The sequence below is a fragment of the Notothenia rossii genome, assembly GCF_949606895.1.
Source record: "Notothenia rossii genome assembly, chromosome: 3".
Taxonomy (NCBI): domain Eukaryota; kingdom Metazoa; phylum Chordata; class Actinopteri; order Perciformes; family Nototheniidae; genus Notothenia; species Notothenia rossii.
The window spans coordinates 2,137,900-2,165,289 of NC_136901.1; the positions used below are offsets into that span (position 1 = coordinate 2,137,900).

Sequence of the window (27,390 nt, forward strand, 5' to 3'; positions counted from 1 at the left end):
ACGGTATTTAGCGTCTAAAGCACCTCCGCTTTTAGGGTTGACGTAGACTCAAACGTCGCCCGGAGGTCCCCCGGTGTTGTCGCGGGAGCTGCTGCACTAGCTAGCAAAACAAACGCTTATTTATTTTGCAAATGGTGCGGCGGGCTTCAAACACGTTCCCCTCCACTAGTTTCAACCAAGCACTAAATTAGATGTTTTCCAACCAAATACGGTTGAACTGACACTTCCCCATATTATTTTTTAAGTAGATTCGAAGATACATGAGTTTCTGACTGCCGCAAGCTGAAGCTTGGTTGCTAGGTTACTAGCTGGGTGTTCTCCAATAAGGGGCCGGGGGAAACAAAGTTAGAGATTACTGGTTCCATGTTGATTTAATTCAATACCAATTGTTGGGGGGAACTGAAAGGCTATTACCGTACTGGTTACTTTGCAGCCCGGACATTTCCCCCAAAACACATTTAGACGCTATCGCAACACAGAAGTACCTTTCAAATCCGATCATATTTAAGACCTTTCTTATTTTTTGGGTCATATTTAAGACCTTTTTAAGGCCTTAAATTCAGAATATCAAATGTTTGACTTTTTAAGACCCTGCGGGAACCCTGAGGAGAATAAATACGAACATTATATGCAGACACAGACGTGGTTCAGAAACAAAGAAATATTAGAAAACAGACCATTAAGGCAAAACATCTAGTTTGATGGATGCTGTCAAAACTCAACTACAATAATATGTAAGTGTGTCTGTTTGTATTTAGCACGGGCACATAGTATCTGTCCCCGGCTGTTTGAAGAGCAAGCATGGGAAACAAAAGACAGTGTTTACCTCTTTGCATCCAGCTACTCACATACACAGTTACAATCACACTCCCTGTAATTGACATAATTAATAGATAGTTTAGCTTCTCACCATAATTTGCTGTGGCCCACTGATGTCAAACGTAAACATTCAGCCACGTGACTCGCAAACTCTCGCGAGAGTTTTACACAAGACGGATCCTTTCTAGCCATAACCCTGCACCGGGCGCTGACATTGGCGCCCGGTGGTCATCAGATTTGACGACGCTGATTGGCTGAAATTATGTTTCGGAGCCATAGCTTACAGATACCAACAGTCAGCTGCTAGTGGCTGCTGCTGCACTGGTTGAAGGCTCCTCTCTTAGCGCCCAGACGAGAGAGGGTAATGATGCATGGTCAAGGCCAGGCAGGAAACATGTGACTTATCAGTAACTTTAAAAAAAAAAAAAAAAATTAAAAAGAATTTTTTTTTTTATTTAATCTTTTTTAATTTTAATTTGTAATGTGGGAAGAAGTGGGGCGGCGCCCCTAGCGCCCCTATGGGCTGGCCGCCACTGGACTCGAGCTAATTTTTTCTGGAGTCTGATGTCCTCGATCCTGGCGTGTGCACCTGCGAGGCGAGTTCATGTACTGGGCCCCGCTAATCCAGTCTAAAGATGTCTAGAGACACCCCCCGCATCGTGCTGTATGCTTTCACACATTCTGCTTCCATATTGGAAAAGAGCAGCGCAAAATGCTCGTTATGTGGAAACAATATTGAAGAGAAGGCTCCGTAACACATTACTCTAAGGATCGACTTCAGACATATAGGCTGTCTTGAACACTACCATCAGAGTAACGTGATCTAATCAATAAATAAAGATTCAGCCATAACACGAAAGCACATGGCTACTTAACATGCAGAATGATGTCATTTTGCATGCTAAGTAGCCATGTGCTTTCTGGGGTTCAATCTTTATCAGTAAACCGATTTAACTGGTAAAAGTTCCTTCAAAATAAGAGTCCCGATCTTATTACTATCAAAAATAAAAGTGCAAAACGAAAACTTTACCATATAGGAAAATGTTGGCATACAAATATAATCACTTCTCTAAAAGGTAACTCATTTTAAATATAGTTTATTTATATATAATAATAATAATAATAATACTAATATTAGTAATAAGCTTTATATTTGTAGAGCACCTATTACAAGAATTGTAGCCAAACTGGCTTCACAGCAGTTCAATAGACAGATTAGTATAACATGACAGGATAAAAGCAATATAGAGGAGCAGCTACATTTCAACACATATATCCACGACGATTAATACATGAAGACTTGTGACTCGGACTTGACTTGGACTCTTCTTAGTTGACTCGGACTCGGCCTCGAACACAGGTAATGATGACTCGGACTCGACTCGGACACTCCTTAGGTGACTCGGACTCGGACTTGAACACAGGTAATGATGACTCGGACTCGACTCGGACACTCCTTGGGTGACTCGGACTTGGACTCGGACTCGACTACGACTCTCCCTTGGTGACTCGGACTTGAAGAGTGGTGACTCGAGAGTGACTTGGACTTGTGAATTGGTGACTTGACTACAACACTGAATTCATTATTCTCAAACAGGTAAAAGACTGTGGTTTTAAATAATGACTGAACTGGGAAATGTTATTCATCTACATCACATGTGTCAAACTCAAGGCCCGGGGGCCAAATCAGGCCTGTGGTGGATTTAATTTCGGCCCGCAACATAATTTTAAATTACTATTAGATCTGGCTCGCCGGTATATTGCACGCACACCTTCACTCAATCCTGAGGATTTCCTCAGCTCAGAGCCTGACCCCAAACATTGATGAACTTGCAAGATGAGAAGTATCTGGCTTGAACTAGCATCACAGAGCAGCAACCTGAGTTTAAATGGATGTTTCCTTCTGCACTTTCTCTCTCACGACAACAGGGCATGTTTGTTTTTTTCTTTGAGGGAAATAGTTTTGTTGAAGCTGTTGTTGGCCTGTGGAGAAATGTAATCATAACAAATGACTCTGGAAAAGCTGCAGATAGAGCCATAAGAAATGAATGCAACTGATTATTTAATGTTGTTTTTAAAAATGTAAGCTTTGTTAGTTCCAGGTTTAATATGTTCAATAAGTTCATTTCAATAAGTTCTGCAGTAAACATTGAACCAGTCCAGCCCTCGACTAGTACCCATTTTTTGATTTTGGCCCACTGTGTATTTGAGTTTGACACCCCTGATATACTTCATGTTCAGAAGTGAAGGATTATTGTCTCTTTCTGAAACACTGCACATAATCTGATGTAATTCATTGTTTTATTTCTTAAGAAATCCACCTAATATCATAAATATAAATTATTGTTCAACTGACCTGATCTGTGAGATATAAGGCAGACACTGCAGCAAAGTCCTCACTTCACTCTCTTCCTCTGAGCAGCCTCTCAGCTTCACTTGTTTCTTCTCTGGTTGGAGTCTCAGCACTTCCAGCAGGATGGAGCTCTTTCTCTCTGAGAGGTCTATGATCCAGACTGCAGGAGCTGACTGGAGAACAGACTGTAATGATGGAAGGACACTCAGACCTGTTTCAGTCTCATAGTCCTTCAGGTGGGAGTACAGATCCAGCAGGAAACCACACTGATATTCTTCATAACCCTGTTTGTCAGTAAGAGGGAATGATGGATATGTGCACACTGATGATAACAGCTGCAGTGTCTTCTCTCCTGTCTGCTGCTCTCTCTCTGCTGCTGCACAGAACAGAGTCCCAAAGAACTGGACGTCATCTGAGACTCCAATCCAGAAACTGAAAGTAGAATTGAACAGATTGTTATCAGATGATATCAACAGCAGAGAGAGACTCTGATAGGGAGTGTTTCTGCTAAATGTCTACAAATACCTGCTAGTGAGCAGAACACAGTGAAGTCAATCAGCCTCATATTGAAGTCACTTTGCCGTTAAAAGGATCATATTTGGATTTTGGAAAGCTTTCAGTAAATGAACCTTTCCCCAACATGTGTCATCACTTAGCTCTTCTGCTGACTCACAACACAGACACTAGTCCTTTTCCTCAAATCACTTCTTATTTGCTTCCCAGGGATTCTGTTCACCTGAGGGGATTTTACTTTGTGAATGAGTTTTGTTTGTAAAATGATATTCCCAATATAATAATGTAAACAGTGGAACAACAACATCTAGAGTCCCTATCACGTAGCAGAGAACATCACATCATGAAACTCTTCACTTTGCTCCTGAGATAATACACATGTGAGTCAGAGTTTAGTAACACCTCCTCTGTCTCTGATGACTAGAAGTTAGGATCGTTCATGTGTCTGAAATCTGTATTTAAAGCTCACTATACAGTCTTTAGAGGTTTCATTAGAGTCAGTCAAGATGAAGCTAGTATCTGTTAAGAGGTAGATACATGGAGTATCACTTGTTGTTCCTTTATTCTTTTAATTGCTCTTTATTTAAATCAAAAGAGATGCAACCTCTTCTATCTGTGCAATAGGGATTTTTTGTTTTACAAGGACGTTTATTTGTGTTTGTATTAGGGATGGGAATGATGAATAGAATATTCCAAATTATTCAGGTAATATGAGAATATGAGTTATGAATATTTTTATTGTAATTAATTTTAATTTTTTGGGAGGGGTGCCTAAGTTGATTACATATTATCAAATGGAATAATCCAATGTATACGACAGTGCCATAGCTAAGTGTGTTAGGTCTAAAGGTGTGTTTTGCTCCGCTCACCGGTCCCTCACAGCGGGCAGAGCTGCAGGTGCTGATCCCTCTCTCGCGTCCGGTAATACTTCACTCGCATTTATGTCCAAATCCATCAGATCTAGCTAGTTCTAGCCAATGATATGGCTGCTGCCCCTCCCTACACGCAGATCACGCAGACTCAAACCTCATCTTCTTCCCAAATGCGGTGCAAATGCACTCCGCAGTTACCCCACTGCGAGTTTCCGGCGCTAATAGTTCATGAGCGTGCTCCCCCCCCACCAATGATCACGACACACGAGTGGGCAGCCTAAACAACAGTAAGCGCTGCTTGGCAACCGTGTGTGGCGGCAAAGTACAAAGACATTTTGACAGGAGAGATTTAGTTTTGCCAGTATTCAACATATTTTATCGGTCATAGTCCGGTAATTATTAACACACACCTACACAACAGACATGGCGTCAAAAAGGAGTAATGTGTGGAAATATTTAGACCAGGTTAGTGAGTGCGGTGTAGAGTGCAAACTATGCTAAATGAAACTTGTGTATCATAAGTCAACTAGCTCAATACTCAACCACTTCCAATTATTATTATTATTATTACTTATTTGAATATGTCTTTTGTTTTTTTTTATGGTATATGTACATTTCATTTAACCGTTTTTTGGGGGGGGGAATATTTTAATATACATTTGCTTTCAAATTCCTATCCCTAGTTTGTATGTGTTTTTATTTCTGAATGAAGCAATGAACAATGATTATTGTCTATTTCTGAGTGCCCATAATCAGATGTCATTGATTTTGTATTTCTTAAGAAATCCACTGAGAAAAATCAACATGATAAAATAAACAGTAATTGTCCCACCAACCTGATCTGTGAGATATAAGGCAGACACTGCAGCAAAGTCCTCACTTCACTCTCTTCCTCTGAGCAGCCTCTCAGCTCCACTTGTTTCTTCTCTGGTTGGAGTCTCAGCACTTCCAGCAGGATGGAGCTCTTTCTCTTTGAGAGGTTTATGATCCAGACTGCAGGAGCTGACTGGAGAACAGACTGTAATGATGGAAGGACACTCAGACCTGTTTCAGTCTCACAGTCCTTCAGGTGGGAGTACAGATCCAGCACGAAATCACACTGAAGGTTCCTCTTAAAATAATAAGAAACTACGTCGGTTAAAGTTATTGTTTGATATGTGCACACTGATAACAACAGCTGCAGTGTCTTCTCTCCTGTCTGCTGCTCTCTCTCTGCTGCTGCACAGAACAGAGTCCCAAAGAACTGGAGTTCACCTGAAGGTTCTGATAACTGAGGCACAAAACTGAAAACACAAGGAATCAAAAGATTGTGATTTTAGGTTTCTATCAAATACAAACTTTTCTCCATCAGCTGTGGTTTGAATTAAGTTAAATGTAATCTGCAGATTACCATTTACCTGATCTGTGAGATATAAGGCAGACACTGCAGCAAAGTCCTCACTTCACTCTCTCCACCTGAGCAGCCTCTCAGCTTCACTTGTTTCTTCTCTGGTTGGAGTCTCAGCACTTCCAGCAGGATGGAGCTCTTTCTCTCTGAGAGGTCTATGATCCAGACTGCAGGAGCTGACTGGAGAACAGACTGTAACGATGGAAGGACACTCAGACCTGTTTCAGTCTCATAGTCCTTCAGGTGGGAGTACAGATCCAGCAGGAAACCACTCTGAGGGTTCCTCTTAACATAATAAGAAACTACGTCGGTTAAAGTTATTGTTTGATATGTGCACACTGATAACAACAGCTGCAGTGTCTTCTCTCCTGTCTGCTGCTCTCTCTCTGCTGCTGCACAGAACAGAGTCCCAAAGAACTGGAGTTCCCCGGAAGGTTCTGATAACTGAGGCACAAAACTGAAAACACAAGGAATCAAAACATTGTGATTTTAGGTTTCAATCAAATACAAACTTTTCTCCATGAGCTGTGGTTTGAATTAAGTTCAATTGAATGTGCAGATTACCATTTACCTGATCTGTGAGATATAAGGCAGACACTGCAGCAAAGTCCTCACTTCACTCTCTTCCTCTGAGCAGCCTCTCAGCTCCACTTGTTTCTTCTCTGGTTGGAGTCTCAGCACTTCCAGCAGGATGGAGCTCTTTCTCTCTGAGAGGTCTATGGTCCAGACTGCAGGAGCTGACTGGAGAACAGACTGTAACGATGGAAGGACACTCAGACCTGTTTCAGTCTCATAGTCCTTCAGGTGGGAGTACAGATCCAGCAGGAAACCACACTGATATTCTTCATAACCCTGTTTGTCAGTAAGAGGGAATGTAGGATATGTGCACACTGATGATAACAGCTGCAGTGTCTTCTCTCCTGTCTGCTGCTCTCTCTCTGCTGCTGCACAGAACAGAGTCCCAAAGAGCTGGACTCCACCTGAGAGTCCAAACCTGAAACTGGAAGGAGAATTGAACAGTTTGTTATCAGAGGATATCAACAGCAGAGAGAGACTCTGATAGGGAGTGTTTCTGCTAAATGTCTACAAATACCTGCTAGTGAGCAGAACACAGTGAAGTCAATCAGCCTCATATTGAAGTCACTTTGCCGTTAAAAGGATCATATTTGGATTTTGGAAAGCTTTCAGTAAATGAACCTTTCCCCAACATGTGTCATCACTTAGCTCTTCTGCTGACTCACAACACAGACACTAGTCCTGTTCCTCAAATCACTTCTTATTTGCTTCCCAGGGATTCTGTTCACCTGAGGGGATTTTACTTTGTGAATGAGTTTTGTTTGTAAAATGATATTCCCAATATAATAATGTAAACAGTGGAACAACAACATCTAGAGTCCCTATCACGTAGCAGAGAACATCACATCATGAAACTCTTCACTTTGCTCCTGAGATAATACACATGTGAGTCAGAGTTTAGTAACACCTCCTCTGTCTCTGATGACTAGAAGTTAGGATCGTTCATGTGTCTGAAATCTGTATTTAAAGCTCACTATACAGTCTTTAGAGGTTTCATTAGAGTCAGTCAAGTTGAATCTAGTATCTACCTCTTAAGCCCGGGGGTTCCCCCAGTGGACCCCTCCCACCGTTTTTTTACGAGACTATGTCTCAGGGCTTCTTAACATTTATGAAACTATTAATGTTCCATACCCTTTTAACGGTAAGAAACTCAGCTAACTAACAATATGAACCATTTTTAGCTAAAAGAAACACAAGAGTAATACCAAGCCTTTGAATTAGCATGGAGCGAAAAAATGCTAACTAATGCTAACAGACTTTTGCACAGCACTCACGGTAGAAATGCCCTTATTACTTATCGTAACTGCACAAACAAGGTATCCGATTAAAGCTGAGACTCCACAGATTCCACACATGTAATGTCATCACTGTACGACCCCGAATTCCTGGAGCTATCAGCCAGAAAAGAGAAAGTAAACGACATCCGGTTTCACAAATATTACAATAATTACGTCTTACCTTTTCTGATTTGTGATCAAAAGTTGTGTTCAACGGAATAAAAACGCCGCTCAAGGTTAATCCAATGTCTTTGTGTCACGTAGAATTTTTTACTGATAATCCATCATCATATTTATGGAAGTATACTGGGTATAAAGTTTTGCCGTCCAGGCTTGTACTTTCAGATATGCTTCGTTTGCTTCTGTATTACGTCCGCAATGGTAATGTTTACGTGGATTTGGGAACTGCCCATCGATTCTATTGGATGTAATGGTTAAGAAAAAGGTGTAAATCACCCAAATCGACCAATGGGTTCCAGAGATATGGTCCTGCGTAAAGTATAAAGAATGCCAGCCGGCGTAAGCACTTTACGCAGCAGACTTTACTTATTGTTTACTACGTAAGGAAGCAGGAATTTCAGGACCCAGAGCGCACGGAGCACAGAGCGGACAGCAGATAACGGAATTGCAGTTTTATTGCTTATAGATTATCAGAACATTTCAAAGGGGACACAGCCACATTGGATATTAACCTATGGATTAACTAAATCATCGTTTTTATCGTTTTAAATGGCATTGAAGACCAGTTTAGACCAGACAAAGACCAAGGTAAGCCATGTTAGCCTAGCGCATGTTAGTACCTAGCGCCACTTGTTTTGATGTACGTTTTTGTTGATAACGTTGCGAGTTTGTATCTTTCAGTGTTGAGGTGGGCACCGTTAGATTCTGTGTCTTCACGATCATAAACGATGTGTTGGATGTGCAGCTAGGATAAGTAATAAGGGAGCTAGGAGTGATTTTCGGTGCAGTAATAGGTTAGCATTTTTCGCTCGAGGCTAATTCAGAGGCTCACTGTTAGCATTGTTCTTTTTAAATGAAAAAGATCAGTTAAATTAGTTTTTTCCCGTTATATTGATATAAAATAGTCATAGTTTATAAAATGTTAAGGTTCCTTAGACGTTGTTTCCTGCAAATGACGCGATTTCGGCCCCGGAAACCAGGTCCGCGGGGCCTAAAAGGATAACAGAGTATGTTTTTTTGTTTTTTGTTTTTTTTTTCACAACAGTTGTATTTGGATGGAATGAATACCTATAGTGATAATTCAAAGTAATAAAATGATTTTTACAGTGAAAAAGGTCAAATGGAACCGATGGTTCCCAAATTACCCAGAGGTGAGTCCGCCTGGACTTTATTTTTCTAAACCTCTCTAAAAAGGTCAAATTTCACTTGTTTCGCATCAATCTTGATACAGGGTATTTATTATATGTTATAGTTTGGATTCCTAAAGCTTTTAGTCTACTAACCCATCATTCAAGGGTGGTTTTTTTTAGGCGGACATTAGAATTTACATGTTTTTACTATGTTCCATCTGAATTTACTTTAAAATAAAAACATCTATATTGATAATGGCACTTCTACATCCAACTCACAGATATAACCTTGCTTTGAGAGAAAAGATTATTAATTTACCCCTTTTAAAAGTGAAGATATAGTCTTTGTTGTGTTAGTGGCATTTTCGAGCCTGAAACCTGAAAAACAGGCTCAGGGCTTAAGAGGTTAAAGAGGTAGATACATGGAGTATCACTTGTTGTGCCTTTATTCTTTTAATTGCACTTTATTTAAATTAAAAGAGATGAAACCTCTTCTATCTGTGCAATAACATTTGTTTGTGTTACAACTGATTATTGATAAGCTGCAGAGAGATGTTAAAAAGCTGATAGCAGTTTCATCAGCAAGTTTATTTGTGTTTGTGTGTGTCTTTATTTCTGAATGAGGCATGAGCATGATGGTGCTGCTGTCTCAGAGCTTAAGGTCTCTCATTATGATTCACATCATTTCATTATTCTCTAACTGGGAGAAGACTGTGGTTTCAAATAATGACTGAACTGGGAAATGTTATTCATCTACATCAGGTTCAGAAGTGAAGGACTATTGTCTCTTCCTGAAACACTGCCCATAATCAGAGGTCATTCATTTTGTATTTCTTAAGAAATCCAAATAGAAAAATCAACATGATCAAATAAACAGTAATGGTCCCACCAACCTGATTTGTGAGATATGAGGCAGACACTGCAGCAAAGTCCTCACTTCACTCTCTCCACCTGAGCAGCCTCTCAGCTTCACTTGTTTCTTCTCTGGTTGGAGTCTCAGCACTTCCAGCAGGATGGAGGTCTTTCTCTCTGAGAGGTCTATGGACCAGACTGCAGGAACTGACTGGAGAACAGACTGTAACGATGGAAGGACACTCAGACCTGTTTCAGTCTCATAGTCCTTCAGGTGGGAGTACAGATCCAGCAGGAAATCACACTGATATTCTTCATAACCCTGTTTGTCAGTAAGAGGGAATGATGGATATGTGCACACTGATGATAACAGCTGCAGTGTCTTCTCTCCTGTCTGCTGCTCTCTCTCTGCTGCTGCACAGAACAGAGTCCCAAAGAACTGGACTTCATCTGAGTCTCCAAACCAGGAACTAGAACAAGAATTAAGATAAAATGTACTTTATTGATCAAAATGTGGGATTTGTATTTATTTGTATTGATGTAAAGGTTGAACCTGTTGTTATCAGATGATGTCAACAGTACACAAAGAGCCATGCTTTACTGATAAGGAGTGTATTGGCCAGAAGCTTACAAGTACCGTTAATGGGAATCATTTAGTAAAATGAATGAATCGAACATTAAAGTAAACATGCTGTTAGCAGGGTTGTAAGTGAGTCTGTGAAGAACTTTAGGAAATTAGATAATTGACAAAATGTTTAATGAACCAAGAGTCCGATTTCAAAGGTGTTTCCTCAGCTCTGTATTAAAGGATGTATTTTATACTGGAAAACCACTCCTAAACCAACAAGGGGAACTTTACCAAAACATTTCTCATCACTTAGCTGAAAAGATATAAATACTGGATCACACATTTTAACATCTATCATTATTTAAAACTCCATGAAAATTAAACAGTGCTTATTTTACATAATCATCTCTTCATAGTGAGAACCTTTTCACTTCCTGATTACAGAGTTCTTTTTAATAGCTAATAAGCCACTTGGGTAAAATCCCCTCATTCAGTCGTCTCAACCACTCATTGTTCAAACATCCTGCTCAGTTACACTTCATTCATTGACTGAACGCAATATTTTGGCCGGATAATGAATCTATCAATCAGCTCCTAAGTCTATAACAGTTCATCCTGAATCTACTTTATTCTGATAGCTCCAGTATGAGGAGGTATTAGCAGGACTGTCTTGTTGTATCAGAGCAACATGATTCTTTTTATGATTCACATTATTTCAAACAGGAAGAAGAGTGTGATAAGTGAGACTGATTTGATTCAGCTTTATCTAAATCATGTTTATTTGTGAATGACAATAATGTCTTTTTTGAAACACTGTCGATTATCAGATTATTTATATTTCAGAATCTGAATAAATATACACAATATTAATACATGTACATGATCTGTCTGACTGACCTGATCTTTGAGACATAAGGCAGACACTGCAGCAAAGTCCTCACTTCACTCTCTCCACCTGAGCAGCCTCTCAGCTCCACTTGTTTCTTCTCTGGTTGGAGTCTCAGCACTTCCAGCAGGATGGAGCTCTTTCTCTCTGAGAGGTTTATGGTCCAGACTGCAGGAGCTGACTGGAGAACAAACTGTAACGATGGAAGGACACTCAGACCTGTTTTAGTCTCATAGTCCTTCAGGTGGGAGTACAGATCCAGCAGGAAACCACTCTGAGGGTTCCTCTTAAAATAATAAGAAACTACGTCGGTTAAAGTTATTGTTTGATATGTGCACACTGATAACAACAGCTGCAGTGTCTTCTCCCCTGTCTGCTGCTCTCTCTCTGCTGCTGCACAGAACAGAGTCCCAAAGAACTGGAGTTCACCGGAAGGTTCTGATAACTGAGGCACAAAACTGAAAACACAAGGAATCAAGAGATTGTGATTTTAGGTTTCTATCAAATACAAACTTTTTTCCATGAGCTGTGGTTTAAATTAAGTTAAATGTAATCTGCAGATTACCATTTACCTGATCTGTGAGATATAAGGCAGACACTGCAGCAAAGTCCTCACTTCACTCTCTTCCTCTGAGCAGCCTCTCAGCTTCACTTGTTTCTTCTCTGGTTGGAGTCTCAGCACTTCCAGCAGGATGGAGCTCTCTCTCTGTGAGAGGTCTATGAACCAGACTGCAGGAACTGACTGGAAAAATGGCTTCAGTTTTTGAACAACAGCTGAACTTTCTTGAGTGTTGACGTGTTGATAAAAATCCAGAAGGATGTTCTGCATATCAGAGTTAAAAGAAAACAGAGAGATGAGGTTGTTCACTTCATTGTGAACGCTTTCTCCTTGAATGAGAGTAGCTGCTTTCAGGCATAAATCCAGAAACAGCTGCTTTTCTTTTCTCTTCAGTTTCTCATAGCGTTGCTCCTGGTCCTGTAATCCTGGACCTCTGTGGGTCCTCCTGAAGCTGCATGATAACAAACACATGTGTCATTGCATGTACTTTAGAACTGTATGAACTTTAAATGTAAACCAAAGTTACAGCTGTTAACACAGTGCTAATGTTAAATATCAAATGCAATTGCAACATTTAATTCTCCACAGCTTTTGAAGGATTTCTGAGAGTACAATTCTGGATCTTGATAAGAGATCAAAGTTCAGATTCAACTGACGTGACCAAGCAAATGAATGAGGCATGCTTGAGCTCACAGCTGCAATGCCGATTTGAAAATATCTGCAGCAAAAGGCAAGCCCACACCAGTCGCTGAAAAGATGTTGTGGTTAAATGTGTATTTTTTGTAAAGAAAATGTTCAGGTTCCCTTTCTGTCTCTCAGGGAGCTGGTTTAGTGAGCTGATCAATGCAGACCAGCATCTCTTCCTCTCTCGATACACACACTGCTGCTCGCTAAACGCCCGTCATGTTTATCGTTATGAAACCTATTTAAATTTTTGGATCCTATGTTGTTTGACCACCATTTCCTCTATGAAGTAAACCAGCCTCACTGTCTGTGTCCTCACATCCCGGGACAGTAAGACAGACAGGCAGAGGAATTCACTGTATTGTTTGTAAAGCAGGGTATAGCACGTTACTTTTTTTAATGAAATGAAGATTGATTTACTTTTACAAACAGTGAAGCAGTTGGGCAGCTGACACGTATGTACTGCAGGTGTGAACATGTACTGTGTATGGTTGGACTCTGTGTCACACAGGCAGGTTGCAGTGTAACATCGGAGGACACAGACATTCTCAAATTGCACCACTTAGAACAAACTTGTGAATGCAAAAACAATGCAGAGAGGATTATTCAATCATTGTATTCAATAAAAGCACCCAAAGTAAACTGTATGAAGTAGAGATGGGAATGATTCATCGAATATTCAAAATGATTCAGGTATTCGAATATGAGTTATGAATATTTGTATTGTAATTTTTCTTCTCTTTTTATGGGAGGGGTGCCGAAGTTGATTACATATTATCAAATGGATTAATTAAATGTATACGACAGTGCCATTTAAAATATCTTAAGAAACATATCAAGAAAAAAAAACATGTGTAACGTTACCAGGGGTTAAATTGTGTCGGGGCTCAGCCCCTTTTACTAAAGGTTCATAAATACATAAAAACAGAAGCTACATACCTGAGGGAGCTGACGTATGGCAGAGCCTCTGGCAGAGTCTCACACAGACTGTGGCCGTCAGGGTTCTCCCTCTCCCAGTGGAGGCAGATTTTAACCTTCAAACGTATCTTCTGCAGGACTGACACTGCTCTTTCAAACAGCTTTCTGTCCCCCTCCACTGGAAGGTGCAACTGATTTCCATCAAGGCCAAGTAAGGTGATGTAGTCCATCTCCCCTTCGCTGAGAAGGAAGATCTCCCACAGCTGCCGTGGCAGAGAATCACACCTGCAATATGAAGAATAATCAGCTCACACTTTCTCATTACTTCTGTATATATTAATATATATATATTAAAGGTTACAACTTTGAACAATTACATTCTACCTAATTAGATGTGTTGTAATCTTAGCAGTAATAATAACTGCTCATCCATACCATTGGACGTTTTGAAGGCATCCCAATAGTGGTCTCATTCCGTGTTGTGATATCTTGACGTCCTCAAGGTTCAGCCATATTTCCCTCTCCTTGGCCTGAGTGATCACGTAGGCCACAGCACAGCAGGGGTAAGGATCGAGACTCTCTTCACTGAGGTCAAGACGATATTCCAGTTTTTCCAGAAGGTCGATGCATGCTTCAGGACACTGGGACTCATACAAGCACTGGCATAGGAACAGTATGCGCCCACTGTCCTCAGTATCAGCCTCATCGTTTCCACACAGACTAGGAAGGAATGTGGATATCACTTCCTTGCAGAACCCGTTTGATGTATTCTTGAGCTCCTCAGGAGGAATCAGGCACTCCATCAAACTACGGCTCTTCTCAGACAACAATCTACACATGTAAGGGATCAGATGTTTCATGTGCTTCTTCTCCTCAGTGAGGCATTGCTGAAAAACATTACTCATTAAATCTGGATTCTTCAAGAGCCACAGTGCTGCAAAAAACTCCTGCATTGTGTAATGGAGAAATGCACAAGTGGTTATTCTCTCAGTAGGGTCGTCTTTGATAACAAGTTGTTTGAGCAAGGAGAGGACACAGCTGTCTTCAAAGGGAGTTAGTGTCAAGTTCACCGTTTTCCCTTCAGTTGCACGAAAAGCAACCTCCGCCAAAGACAGTATCTCCTTACTCTTGCTTTTGATGAAGGCATCTAGATGAATGTATTTTGTGTTGCCGTTTCTTTTGAGGCAAAAGCGGAAAATGTTGATGTAGATATCCGTTATACAGCAAGGCTTTTGAAAGTTCTCTGATATCTCAAAGGAAAAGCATGCAGCCACCATCAGTGCATACATGGGTACATGGCAAAGCGTTAACAACTCCAAGCTGCTCAAAACCCTCTCCTTTCTTTCACGTAGCATAGCAGATATGTATGTTTTTATGGTCTGCTCACTAAAGCCTTTCACTTCCACTCTGAGAAAGTCCTCAGAAGGAAGGTCTTCTTCGTCATCTGGTCTGCAAGTCATAATGACCTTGGAGTCTTGTAGCAAATCTTTATTTACAAGTCTCTGCACTACTGGTGAAGACAGATCTGTGATTCCATCAAAAATGAGTGTAACATTGTCAGAGTTATTCTTTATGTCCAGTAAGACCTCGTCTTTGCCTTCATCTGGCTCACTGAACTCATTGAAGAGAAGCTCCTCCAGGCTCTTGATGTTGGATATTTTTCTCATGTCAAAGTAAAACATGTAATTTAGCTCCTTGTCATCTTTTTCTGTCCAGAGCTTTAACATTTCAAGAGTGAGTGCTGTCTTTCCAATCCCAGACTTACCAACCAAGAGTATGTTTTTATCTGTTTTAAGCAGGTCACTGGGAGAAATGTCTGCTTTGTCCTTAGGGATGTAGGTCCTTAGCTTTTTAGGACGGCTCATCTTGCTTTTCTTGCTCTTAAATGTCTTTATTTTAGAGGGAGAAACACTTCCTTGTGTGTCCAACACAAGTGGCATGTACGACAGATCAGGCTTCTTGTTTTCTTCAAACAGATCTTTGTTTGCCTTCCAAAACTCTTTTGATATTTTTTGTGCTTTTGACTTCAACTTTGCCTGGTAACGGTGGCACGGTGTTGGACCTAAAATAAAAACAAAAGTGGGTAAGTAAATACATATTGTAAATTGCATGCTGTACCCTCATACTAAACAGTGGATGCATATTTCCAGATGACACAGCCCATCAAACATCAGCAATGAAGACGTGACACACTTTCTATATTAGTTATATAACTATATTACATACCTTGTTGGTAGATGTTTCCCATTTGTGTGTCTTCCTTGAAAGGGAAGCAGCTGATCCAGTGGTGCAGGTCAAATGTCTTGCTCTCAGCGGAAGCTACAGTCTGTTTCTCAGGGAGACAGGATGTCCTCCCATCGGTCCTCTTCCTCGTCATGTAAATAATTTCGAGGAATATATAGCTGGCTTTCTCCCCCTTTATGGTTACCGAGTCTAGAAGTTTTCTGTTTTTATCGTAGTCATTCCCTTCTGCTTGTATTAGGCAGACCTCTTCGTCACGTAACACTCCTTGCTGATTCAAGTTCTCTAGAATCACTGACTGATTCTTTAATTTGTTCACAAGATGGGTTCTGGCCCTCCTGACGTACTCTACAGCTGACTGTGTTGTAGAAGCCATGTTGCATTACTTTGGTGTCTTCTGCTTCAACTTCAATGATCTAGAGAACAAAAGAATGGTTGAATGAAATGTAATATGAACTCTTATGTTTAACATCCAAAACATTACAGAAATCTGGAGATCTAAAAGGAATTAAATAAATTCAGGGCAGATAAGAAGAGCATGGGGGGAGGATTTGGCGTCAAGTATACAGTTTTTCTTTAAATAGTCTGGACCTTCTCTTAACTCTATGTGCAATAGGGCTGCACGCTATTGGATAAAAACTGACATTGCGATATTTTTGTTCCCCTGCGATATATATTGCGATATGAAAAAATACAGGAATTGAAGAAAAGACAGTTGTTTTTTTCCGCAAACCATCCTTTCTTGAACTTTAACAACTTTAATTTTTTAAACAATATTTAACCGGATGAAGGATTTTAGTCACAGACTTCTGGATCTTAAGTTATCAGAGCAACAAGCTGAGCTAGCTCGGTTATCCTGCTGTGATCTGATCAAGAATGATTGTGATTGGAGGTTTGCTGTGCATGCAGAGCCGGTCGTGTTCAAGTACCCCTGACATGAGAGCCGTGCGAGTTTTCCTTTTGTAGCAAGCAGCAAAATAATTGTAACATGACGTGTTTGAGTTAATTTGCCTACTTAATATCGCACGTCCTAAAAAATAAACCGCACGTCCTGCGATGTGAATATCGCGCATAACGCGATTATCGTCACGACACGCTATATCGTGCAGCCCTAATGTGCAATGGTTACAACTGTTTCATCCCATCTCTGTCGCACGTATGAAAATTAAGTAACTCACACAAAACATTGAATTCATGCCAACAAGTTGTTAATGTGTCAGTAAACGTGCTAATGCAAACAAAATGGATAACTGTTTTGTCCTAGTTTGAGCAGTAGGCCTACTAGTCAAAACTGTAACATGCTTTTTCACGCCAAGTCAACACTTGAAATGTTCTAACACACAAGTCTCTGAACATATAATCATCCATACATTCACCAACAATACAACATGCGAGCTGTAAGAGACACTTACACTGAGGCCTTTAGGTCCACACTGATGAAAGACTTCTTCAGATGTTGAGAGCCTTTTATACGTGATTTTTCCTGATTTGAGAAAAAGACTAAAAAGTACTTATTGTGCATGTTTTTCAGATAACAACAAAACCCTACAATGTAATTTGAAGTGAATATTATTTCAGAAATATACAGTAACAAACCATAAGCTCTGTCCTGGGGAGACCTCTGGACACTGTGGAGGTGGTGGGAGACAGGAGAATGGCAGCCAAGCTGTCCTCCCTGCTGGACAATGTCCCCCCCCCCCCTCCAGGACACCCTGTCCTCACCGTGCAGCTCCTTCAGCGACAGGCTGATGTCCCGCAATGTCTCACTGAGAGAGAGAGAGACACCACAGGTCCTTCTTTCCTGCAGTGGCCACCACGGCCCCTGGTAGACCCCACACACACATATAACAAAGAATATTAAAGTCCTGTTGTGCAATACTACTTATGTGCAATATATATTTACCGTAAATAGCTGTGAAATGTATACTACCACCTTTTATACTTTCACCTGGCTGCTATATCGCTAAACTGTTATTGTTTCTGGATGTAGATCTTGTAAATTGTGTATTTCTAGTTTTATATCTTTAATATATATCATTTTTCTATGCGTGCTTGTTAAGTGATATTAAGCTATCTTTGTCTCTTTGCTGTAACAATGGTACCTTTCTCCTCTGCAGTGGCGGTTCTACGGGGTGGCACGGGGTGGCAGCTGCCACCTGAGAAAAAGGCCTTGTCACCCCAGCTGCCACCCCATTTGGCAGCTTTGTTTTGAAAGAAAAGTTGTGGCTCATCGGACATTTATGAGAGAAAATCTCTAATGTCCGAGTGCAAGTGAATGCAGCACAAGACGCGAGCCTTGTAACCCCTCCCCCCCCTGGCGCGAGCTTGGAAATATGATTGGCGGCGATTTCATTTGAACGGGAGGACAGCGCAAAACGCGAAGCATTTCGGATACAAGTAGACAGAAGGAATTAGGTATTTGCGGTCAGGGTATGGCTGGGGTAGGTTACAGCCATACCAATAAATGGCTTAGCCCCACCATGAAAAATGATGTTAAAGTAAGCTAAATAAAGTCTGCCAACTCGCGCGGAGTAAATCACAAAGACAGCAGTTAGTAAGATTGATTTCAGTAGCCACTTGTCTGGAAATACCGAAGACTAGAAACGGTTTTGAACACTTTTGTCACGTAGTGATCGTCTTCTCAATAGAACATCTTTGATAATGTCTTCTGGCCAATCAGAATCAAGATGACGGCGTGGTGTTGTTTCTGGAAGTCCCGACGGAGAATACTTTTGCTGTAGTACATCTCTATATACATCGATACAACTATAAGACCCCACGATTTGATGATTGATAGGTGTGTGGGCTGTCTTTCATTTGGACTCACAGAACAATGGGGGCTATCCACCCTTATCCACAAAGTAAAGTAATTCACACAGCCTCTCCCTCTTCTCTCTGTGAGGAGCAGCAGGTTCAGCTTTCAGAGCAAAGTAACAAAAAACTAAAATAGCATTCATTTTTTTAAATACGTCGTGTAGTAATATATATTTATTTATTTTTCTTCTCAAGAGAGTACCAGAATGTGTATTTGATGTTAGTATTTCAAAAAATCTCCTGGGGGAGAATCCCTGCAGGGGTTGGGTTTTCAACTCTTTCACCTGTGGGGAAATTGCAGGATTGGCTCTAGGTCGCCCTTTTTATTTACTACAAGACAAATGTGCCTTTTTATTTCATACAGTTCAATTTGGATTAAGACAGGGAAATAATCTAAACCTCACATGTGGCGTTTCACTGTCAAGGGGAGCGTGTATGTAGTTACATTGCAAATACTGACTTGAGCCCCACCACTGTATGGGTTAGCCCTACCATAGATTACCCAACACAAATACTCTGGCGCCCACAACTGTTTGCGGTCTACTATGACAGAGAAGAGCCTGTCAAGTTTGGCTGTACTCAGCATTGAATCAAAACGCACCATAGCTTTAAATCTTAATAACTTGGTGTGTCGTTTTGCTGATCAAGATGGTATGGGCCATTTTCACAAGTTTGGTGCTGGATTAATGCTCTGCTCTGATACCTGAGATATATAATATCTATGTTTCTGATACACTTTGAGCATAGTTGGGAAATAAGTTAACTAAAACACACTGACATCTTAAAACAGGGTGAAGAGCTAATAACTAAAGTAATACAAGTTGAAAACCTAATTATGGGCTTAAATATGTCTCATAATAATTTGTGTGAACATAAAAATAATTTGTGTGTAAATATTTGATTTGTAAAACACCATCCACGAATGCATTTAAAAGATTTGCTAAATACTACTGCTAAAAAAAAATAGCTAAAACACTGTGTGTCCTGTTCTTCTTTATTAAACTTACCCGTGTGGTACAGAGAGAGCTTCAGTGATTTCTCTCTGAGGTAAGATGTCGACGTTTTTCATAAATCCAACCGTACAGCCTCGAGCTCAAATGTCTGAATCCTTCCTGGTTTGCATTACTTTCACTTTTGATGCATAACCGCACATCCTGTATGCACATGAACTCTGAATGCTCGTAGCCTCCTCTGATGTCCACAAGATGTCCCTATTGGACCAGAAAACAATCAAGTTGTTGAGCTGATACTTTAAAACAGTGGTCGCCAACCAGTCGATCGCGATCGACCGGTCGATCGCGAGTGTGGTGCGGGTAGATCGCGGACCGTTAAAAAAAAAGTAACAAAAGAAAGAAAAAGAAAATTAAAATAATAATGTTTGAAAAATACGTTTTTAGATGTAAACCTATCATCCACCACCCCGTTAGCAGGTGCCACTTGATTGACGTATATTTGAGACACCTCAATAATATAATACATTAACCGTGCTTTACGTGAACTTCATCATGACACAAGAGAGGACGGCAGGACTGTAATTTCCCGTGTTCAGTGAACGCAACAGAGGCAACACACCAGACCAATCAGAGAGTTGCATGGAAATACACGTGTGCTTGTGTCATTCAAGCTCGGCTCTGTGTGTGTATGGCGATAGCGCATTTGGTGTGATAGAGAGGGAGAGAGGGAGTGAGGGAGAGAGAGGGACCGGTGCTAGCGGGGACCGTGATGTTAGCATCTGGTTAGCTAGCTGCACCAACGGGCATAAGGAGCTGTTTCCACAACAAGCTGGAGGAGTCCTCTCCTGTCATACTGAGGGGCTCAGGTGAGCTAAAGGACTCTTGAGTGTTTAGAACAGTTTTGTCACAAATTATTCAAAAGATTATTTCCGCGGCACACCTTTATATGATCATTATAGTTATACAAACAATAAGAGAATAAATGAAAAACAGGTATGAAATAGCCTACTGCAGTAAAACAAGAATACAGTTTAATGTGATTTGTAAAATATCCATAAAGAAAAAAAAAATATGTTTACAGTTCTGTCTCATCTGGGTGCTGAGAGAGGTATCCATAGATCTCTTCATGTTGCTCTCAAAGTGCACCAGATTGATGCTTTCAACTTCAATATTTAAAAAAAAATCTTCCCGGGGCCCCGGACCCCCCTTGAGGAGGTGAGGTCCGCCCCCCAATAGCACTTTACCCCTACCTATATGCCGTGAGCTGATTATGGAGCCTTCATTGTAACAGTAATTCAGATGCAATTAGCCGATATAAAAGGCCTCAAATTGGAAGCACTGTCTGGGCCGTCTTTTACACTCAATTCTGCAATAGGTAGATCTCGCCTTTCACCTCGGCCGAGGTCGGTGATCTTGGGCTTAAAAAGGTTGGTGACCACTGCTTTAAAAGAAAGTACTCAGATCTTGTACTTGAGTAAAAGTAGAAGTACTCAGATCTTGTACTTGAGTAAAAGTAGAAGTACACAGATCTTGTAATTGAGTAAAAGTAGAAGTACTCAGATCTTGTACTTGAGTAAAAGTAGAAGTACATAGATCTTGTACTTGAGTAGAAGTACTCAGATCTGGTACTTGAGTAAAAGTAGAAGTACTTATATACTAATAGAGTATTATATTTCACATCATTCATCCAGATCTGTAAAGTCACTAAATGTATTAAATACAGTGGAGTAAAAGTAGACCGTAGCATAGCATGGAAATAATCAAGCAAAGTACCTCAAAATGTACTTTTGTAGAGTACTTTTGTAAATGTACTTACTTCCCAGCTCTGCATGGTGAGCGGCGTTTCTACTGTGTGAGTGAGTACAAAGTGAGTGAGTACAAAGTGAGTGAGTACAAAGTGAGTGTAGTCAGTGTGTAGTGAGTGTGTACTAGTGAGTGTGTACAAAGTGAGTGTGTAGTCAGTGTGTAGTGAGTGTGTAGTGAGTGAGTGTGTACTAGTGAGTGTGTACAAAGTGAGTGTGTAGTGAGTGTGGAGTGAGTGAGTGTGTAGTGAGTTTGTAGTGAGTGAGTGTGTAGTGAGTGTACTCAGTGTGTAGTCAGTGTGTAGTCAGTCAGTGTGTAGTCAGTCAGTGTGTAGTGAGTGTGTACAAAGTGAGTGTGTAGTCAGTGTTTAGTGAGTGTGTAGTGAGTGAGTGTGTAGTGAGTGTGTAGTGAGTGAGTGTGTAGTGAGTGAGTGTGTAGTGAGTGTGTACAAAGTGTGTGTAGTCAGTGTGTAGTCAGTGTGTACTAGTGAGTGTGTACAAAGTGAGTGTGTAGTCAGTGTGTAGTCAGTCAGTGTGTAGTCAGTCAGTGTGTAGTCAGTGTGTAGTCAATCAGTGTGTAGTCAGTGTGTAGTGAGTGTGTAGTGAGTGAGTGTGTAGTGAGTGTGTAGTCAGTCAGTGTGTAGTCAGTCAGTGTGTAGTCAGTGTGTAGTCAGTCAGTGTGTAGTGAGTCAGTGTGTAGTCAGTCAGTGTGTAGTCAGTGTGTAGTCAGTCAGTGTGTAGTCAGTCAGTGTGTAGTCAGTGTGTAGTCAGTGTGTAGTCAGTCAGTGTGTAGTGAGTCAGTGTGTAGTCAGTGTGTAGTCAGTCAGTGTGTAGTCAGTCAGTGTGTAGTCAGTGTGTAGTCAGTCAGTGTGTAGTCAGTCAGTGTGTAGTCAGTGTGTAGTCAGTCAGTGTGTAGTGAGTCAGTGTGTAGTGAGTGTGTACAAAGGGCAGCGTTTCCCCTCAGCAAGAACAGAAGCTCCCTGCAGCAGCAGGGGAAACGCGTTCCTGTGACGGAAACAAACAGACATTAAGAAAAGGTTCGACATGGCAGAGAAGAAAGCAGTCTTGTTCAACTTCTGGGGAGTTACTGCCTCTTCCACTCGTCGGGAAGTTTTCCAAACGTTGGAGGAGGTGCACAATCTGCCAGCGTAAGGAGACGACTTCTACCCCACATGTCTGCAGTGACACGAGCAAATCTGATCACACAGTGGGAACATGCTACTGCACGAGAGTAGACACAAATACTCTTGTTGTTTAGACTGTGTACGAAAGAGTGATCTGGATAAGTTGAAGTTGTGTTCATACGTCTTTATTAAAACTAGAGCATGTCTGTATTGACTCTAATGTGTCAGTGGAGAGCCAGTCAAATACTCTGGTAGGGTTTGAACTGTGGTTACTCTTAAACATGTTGAACTTTAGCACTGTGCTGTGTTTATATAACTAGGGTTGCTGGTACTATAAAACTGATGAAGATTTACCAGCTTCAATTGATTTTATTATCAGTTTTTTCGGTTTTAATTCATTCTGGATGTTAAACTCACTAGAAACAGCCGTCTGTGGAGTGGAATTAAAAGGATTAAATCAGTAAAATAGTACATTTGGACATTTAAAGAGGAATAAATAACATATATGTAAATGAATAATACATTAGGAGAGTGTTTCTACTCTCATATATGACCTAATGCTTCTGTATGTTTAACCTTCATTTTACGGTCACCTCACACTCTCATATTCACGCCAAAACGCTCCTTATAATTATCTTTGATCTTCATGTTTCCAGAGGTTTTCTGTGCGGCGTGGCGTCCAGAAAGGACAGCGCCATGATCCGTGCAGAGCGAGGCGAGATGACCCTTTCTCAGGTGGGTGACGGGAGGTCATTAACTTCCACAATAATGTACTTATCATTGACTGTGTGTGTGTGTGTGTGTGTGTGTGTGTGTATAGATGATACCAGCGTTCGAGGCAGAGTGTGTGAAGGAGGCCAAAGTCCAGGGTGTGTCTCTGCCGTCTGATTGGTCAGTGAAAGGCCTGCTGAAGGAGCTCCAAGAGGCCATGATGGACGTCCAACCAGCTGTGTTGCAGACAGCTGCCCGTCTGCACCACAGAGGTACATCTGCAAACACCTGTACACACACCTGTTTGGGAAAATACTGAGTGTCCCCTTCCAACATTTAATTTAATTTCAAGCCTTTATTTAATCAGATGAATCCCATTGAGATCATTGATCTCTTTTTCAAGGGAGACCTGCTCAAGTAGTTCCACATGAAACATAGAAACATAGGCAGAACAACAAGGACATCATACAGCATCATTTACACAATTATCCACATAAACAGGTACCAATAGCTTCCGATTGAGTAGCATCCAACCGAGCTTTAAAAACATTTAGTGGCACCAGATTGCTCAGTTTCCATTCCTTTTGCAGACTATTCCAAGACAGTGGAGCTGCACATCTAAAAGCTGTCTTCCCTAAGACAGTCCTAGCAGTTGGCACATTTAATAAAACCACAGCATTTGATCTCAGGCAGTAGCCACTTACAATTTTCCGTGAGATCAGGGAGCAGATGTAGGATGGAAGTTTCCCTAACATGGCTTTGTATAAAAAAATGTACCAGTGACTGAGCCTCCGTACAGTTAGTGAAAGCAAACCAGCCCTTGCATACAGGGTACAGTGATGGGTTAATGCTTTACAATTTGTCACAAATCTTAGAGCACTGTGATACGTAGCATCTAACTTGACCAGGCAATGGGCAGGTGCATTCATATAGATCAGATCACCATAGTCCAGCACAGGTCAAAAGGTCACAGAGCCTTTTCCTGGCCTCAAGCGAGAAACAGGACTTGTTCCTGTAGAATAAACCTAGCCTAACCCTCAGCTTTTTAAGCAGGTTATTGACATGAAGTTTAAAAGAGAGACAGTCATCCAGCCAGATACCAAGGTATTTGTAACAGGTAACCACTTAAAGTTTTATTCCTTGCGTAGTTACAATATCTAAAACAGGCTCTGGATTCTTTTTAGCTTTTGAAAAGAGCATTATCTTGGTTTTATCAACATTTAAAAGAAGCTTTAGTTCAGAGAGCTGAGTCTGAATAATGTTAAAAACAGCCTGTAATTTAACACCAGCCTCCTGAATGGAGGTACCTGCACAGTACATCACGGTATCGCCCGCATAGAAATGTAAAGTAGCTTCATCCACATTTTCACCTAAACTGTTGATATATATGGAGAATAAAAGTGGACCTAAAACAGAACCTTGAGGAACACCATTAGCAATGTTCAACCACTCAGAAGACAGCCCATCAAAATGAGACTAACATGAGAGTAACATGATCACAAAGGTATCCCAACTGCAGCTGTGAACATGACAGGATGTGTAATTACCTAGAAGAGCATCAGGACTGTTTGAGGCATATGATAGCTATGTGATTAACATGATGATTCAGCCTCTATGGAGAGAGACATATGACAAGCATGATCATTTCTGACGTGGAGCTAATCTGAAGTAAACATTGAATACCGCTTTCTATTCCTCCATCTTGTGACTGTGTGACTCCCTCTCTTGGATATCAGCATGTGAAGGACACTGTTCAGGAACTAGTTGATGCTCTGTATGTGATGACTACTTCCATTCTGGAGAGGATCCTGAGATTCAAGCTCAAGCCGGTGACGAGAGATATTTTTCTAACTATCAGGGTTACTGACAGCCGTGCTGGCCAATCACTGGCTGGATGACAGCGCGGCAGGAGATGGCCCCGCCCACCTGCTCTCGCTGCTTGGCGGCCGCTTCGACCTGGTCCTCCAGTCGTGTCGCTCAGGTCACATGGTCCCCGAGCCCGCCATGTTCAGGTGCGCTCTGAAGCACCTGGGAGTGACGTCACAACAGGTGAACAGCGCATAGCTAAAGTCATGAAATTATACTAAATATTGAGTTCAGCAGGATTTCTGTTTTTGCTCTCTGTAGCACTTTGGTCGTTTTGTGTCTCTTTGATGTTGTTTTGTCTTTTCTTCACTTCTTCACGGACGTTGTTTATCCTCTCTGTGTCTATTTGGGACATCCCAAGAATAAAACATTAGCAGTAGCTTCAAAAAGAGGCTCTGTGTGCAGTAGACCTGTTCAGTAATCCATCAACCCTAACCCTATCAGGGGTGTCCGTGTCAAACTCAAGGCCCGGGGGCCAAATCCGGCCCGCGACTTCATTTTATGTGGCCCCATAAGAGCTTGCTAAGAATATAATATGATTATTATAAGGTTACATGCTACTTTACAGAAGCACGTTGCCCAGAAACTACATGTCCCACAATTCATCTCAAATTTGACTTTTTTCTTAGAATTTGTCTTTTTCTCAGAATTAGATTTTTTTTTCCTTCAAAATTTAACTTTTAGTTTTTTGTTCTTCCAGAATTTGGCTTTTCTTTTTAAATCATTTTGTGACATTCTCACTGAAAAGACCTGCAATTATTTGCCCTAGACTTCTGCTTTCAGACGTAGTTAATTATGAAGTTATTACCCTATCCGATAATAATCCAATGCAGAGGCAATCATGTAATATAAAACATTATTTTATATATATTAAATATTTGTATATGTATTTTTATATAGTCTTAAAGTTACAACCGGCCCTTTGAGTGCAACCATAATGCTGATGTGGCCCGTGATGAAATTGAGTTTGAAGCCCCTGCCCTAGATCATCTTTCTATATTTACTGTTAACTTGGAAGAGGAGCTTTGCTAATGCAACAACATGCCTAATATTTCCAGCTTGTAAAATCATGGAAACAGGAAGCGAAGTCTTCTCTCTTAACGTTGTGAGCCTTAACATACAGCGTTTCATTCTCAGTGTACAAAAGCAACTTTCCACAGAGAACACATCAGACTGCAGCCAAGCCTTATGCACCAGATAAACACCTTCTAAAAGGTAGTGTTAGTGACGTGTGCAGACGGTCAGGACAGTTTGATCAGCCCGTCTCCTCTCAGGCCGTGTGGCTGGATGCAGATGAGGAAGGTGTGAAGGCAGCAGAGGGAGTGGGGATGAAGGCCATCTTGGTGGAAAACCTGGACGACGCTCTGAAGAAACTGGCCCACTTCACAGGAGTTCAGGTGTGGACAGTTCTTACCTTTCTGCTTTATAGGAAGGACACAACACAACTGGGCATGGATAGATAAAGACACACCAGGGTGGATTACGGAGAGACAGGCTAAAGCATGTCCATTTTTAGATTTATTTTAGCATCTGTATCTATTTGTAGAAAGATCACTTAAAGTTAGCATCACATAACGCCTCATTTGAAAATGTAAACATAAGATCAATATGAAATGTAAGCCCGCATGCAGACAAGGAGTTATGTCTGTTAGAGATGACTTGTGTGTTAGTGAAAGTGAATGTGTGTTTCAGGCTGATGGAGCAGAGAGTCCTCCGCCCTCCTGCAGCCCTGAGGAAGTGTCTCATGGATTCGTTACCATCAAGGTAATCATCTCTTCAAGAAGAGAGTAAACCACAGTGTAAATGTTGTTTCCTGTATGTTTAACGGTAATGTTTCTCTTAACGGTAATGTTTCTCACGTGTCAGCCCGGTGTGAGGACCCATTTTGTTGAAATGGGCTCAGGTCCGCCCGTCCTGCTGTGCCACGGCTTCCCTGAGAGCTGGTTCTCCTGGAGGTTCCAGGTAACATGAAACCTTTCATAAAGCACAAGTGTTAGACAAATATCTCTCGTCCCCGGCTTGAGCTTGAATCTCAGGATCCATGTATCTGTGATCCTCTCCAGAATGGAAGTAGTCAAAACAAAAAAAGATAATGTGTTGGTATCTTTTCTTAAAATCTCAAAATGCTGACTTTTTCTAAAAATCTTAATATTCTGGCTTTCTTAAAATTCTGACTTTTTCTCAACATTCTGACTTTTTCTCAAAATCTCAAAATGTTTGTCTAACACTTGTTGACACTTTATGAAAGGTTCCAGGTAAAGTGAAACCTTTCATAAAGCACAAGTGTTAGACAAACACCGTCCCC

General features: G+C 41.0%; 3 protein-coding genes across 3 annotated transcripts in view; 1 reads left to right on the top strand and 2 right to left on the bottom strand.

The window, feature by feature from the left end:
- Positions 1–21,600, bottom strand: part of LOC307033459 (uncharacterized protein) — a 68,510-nt gene extending 46,910 nt beyond the window's left edge. Inside the window, exons 1-7 of the mRNA XM_079671945.1 lie at positions 21,399–21,600; positions 19,637–19,840; positions 17,412–17,637; positions 17,228–17,298; positions 15,801–16,231; positions 14,010–15,636; positions 13,596–13,859 (exon numbers count right to left, since the gene is read on the bottom strand). Of these exons, the coding sequence (XP_079528071.1) occupies positions 13,596–13,859; positions 14,010–15,636; positions 15,801–16,191 (2,282 nt within the window). The 5' untranslated portion in view covers positions 16,192–16,231; positions 17,228–17,298; positions 17,412–17,637; positions 19,637–19,840; positions 21,399–21,600. The remainder of the gene's footprint in view (positions 1–13,595; positions 13,860–14,009; positions 15,637–15,800; positions 16,232–17,227; positions 17,299–17,411; positions 17,638–19,636; positions 19,841–21,398) is intronic.
- A 681-nt stretch (positions 21,601–22,281) lies between these two features.
- The window catches only part of LOC307032155 (bifunctional epoxide hydrolase 2-like), a 9,773-nt gene continuing 4,664 nt past the window's right edge, over positions 22,282–27,390 (top strand). The window contains exons 1-7 of the mRNA XM_079669953.1: positions 22,282–22,532; positions 23,165–23,243; positions 23,329–23,491; positions 25,078–25,268; positions 26,360–26,482; positions 26,778–26,849; positions 26,952–27,047. Of these exons, the coding sequence (XP_079526079.1) occupies positions 22,429–22,532; positions 23,165–23,243; positions 23,329–23,491; positions 25,078–25,268; positions 26,360–26,482; positions 26,778–26,849; positions 26,952–27,047 (828 nt within the window). The 5' untranslated portion in view covers positions 22,282–22,428. The remainder of the gene's footprint in view (positions 22,533–23,164; positions 23,244–23,328; positions 23,492–25,077; positions 25,269–26,359; positions 26,483–26,777; positions 26,850–26,951; positions 27,048–27,390) is intronic.
- The window catches only part of LOC307032157 (phospholipase A and acyltransferase 2-like), a 13,071-nt gene continuing 9,235 nt past the window's right edge, over positions 23,555–27,390 (bottom strand). Inside the window, exons 8-10 of the transcript XR_013806168.1 lie at positions 26,945–27,059; positions 26,291–26,503; positions 23,555–25,247 (exon numbers count right to left, since the gene is read on the bottom strand). The gene's annotated coding sequence lies outside the window, so the exon portion shown is untranslated. The remainder of the gene's footprint in view (positions 25,248–26,290; positions 26,504–26,944; positions 27,060–27,390) is intronic.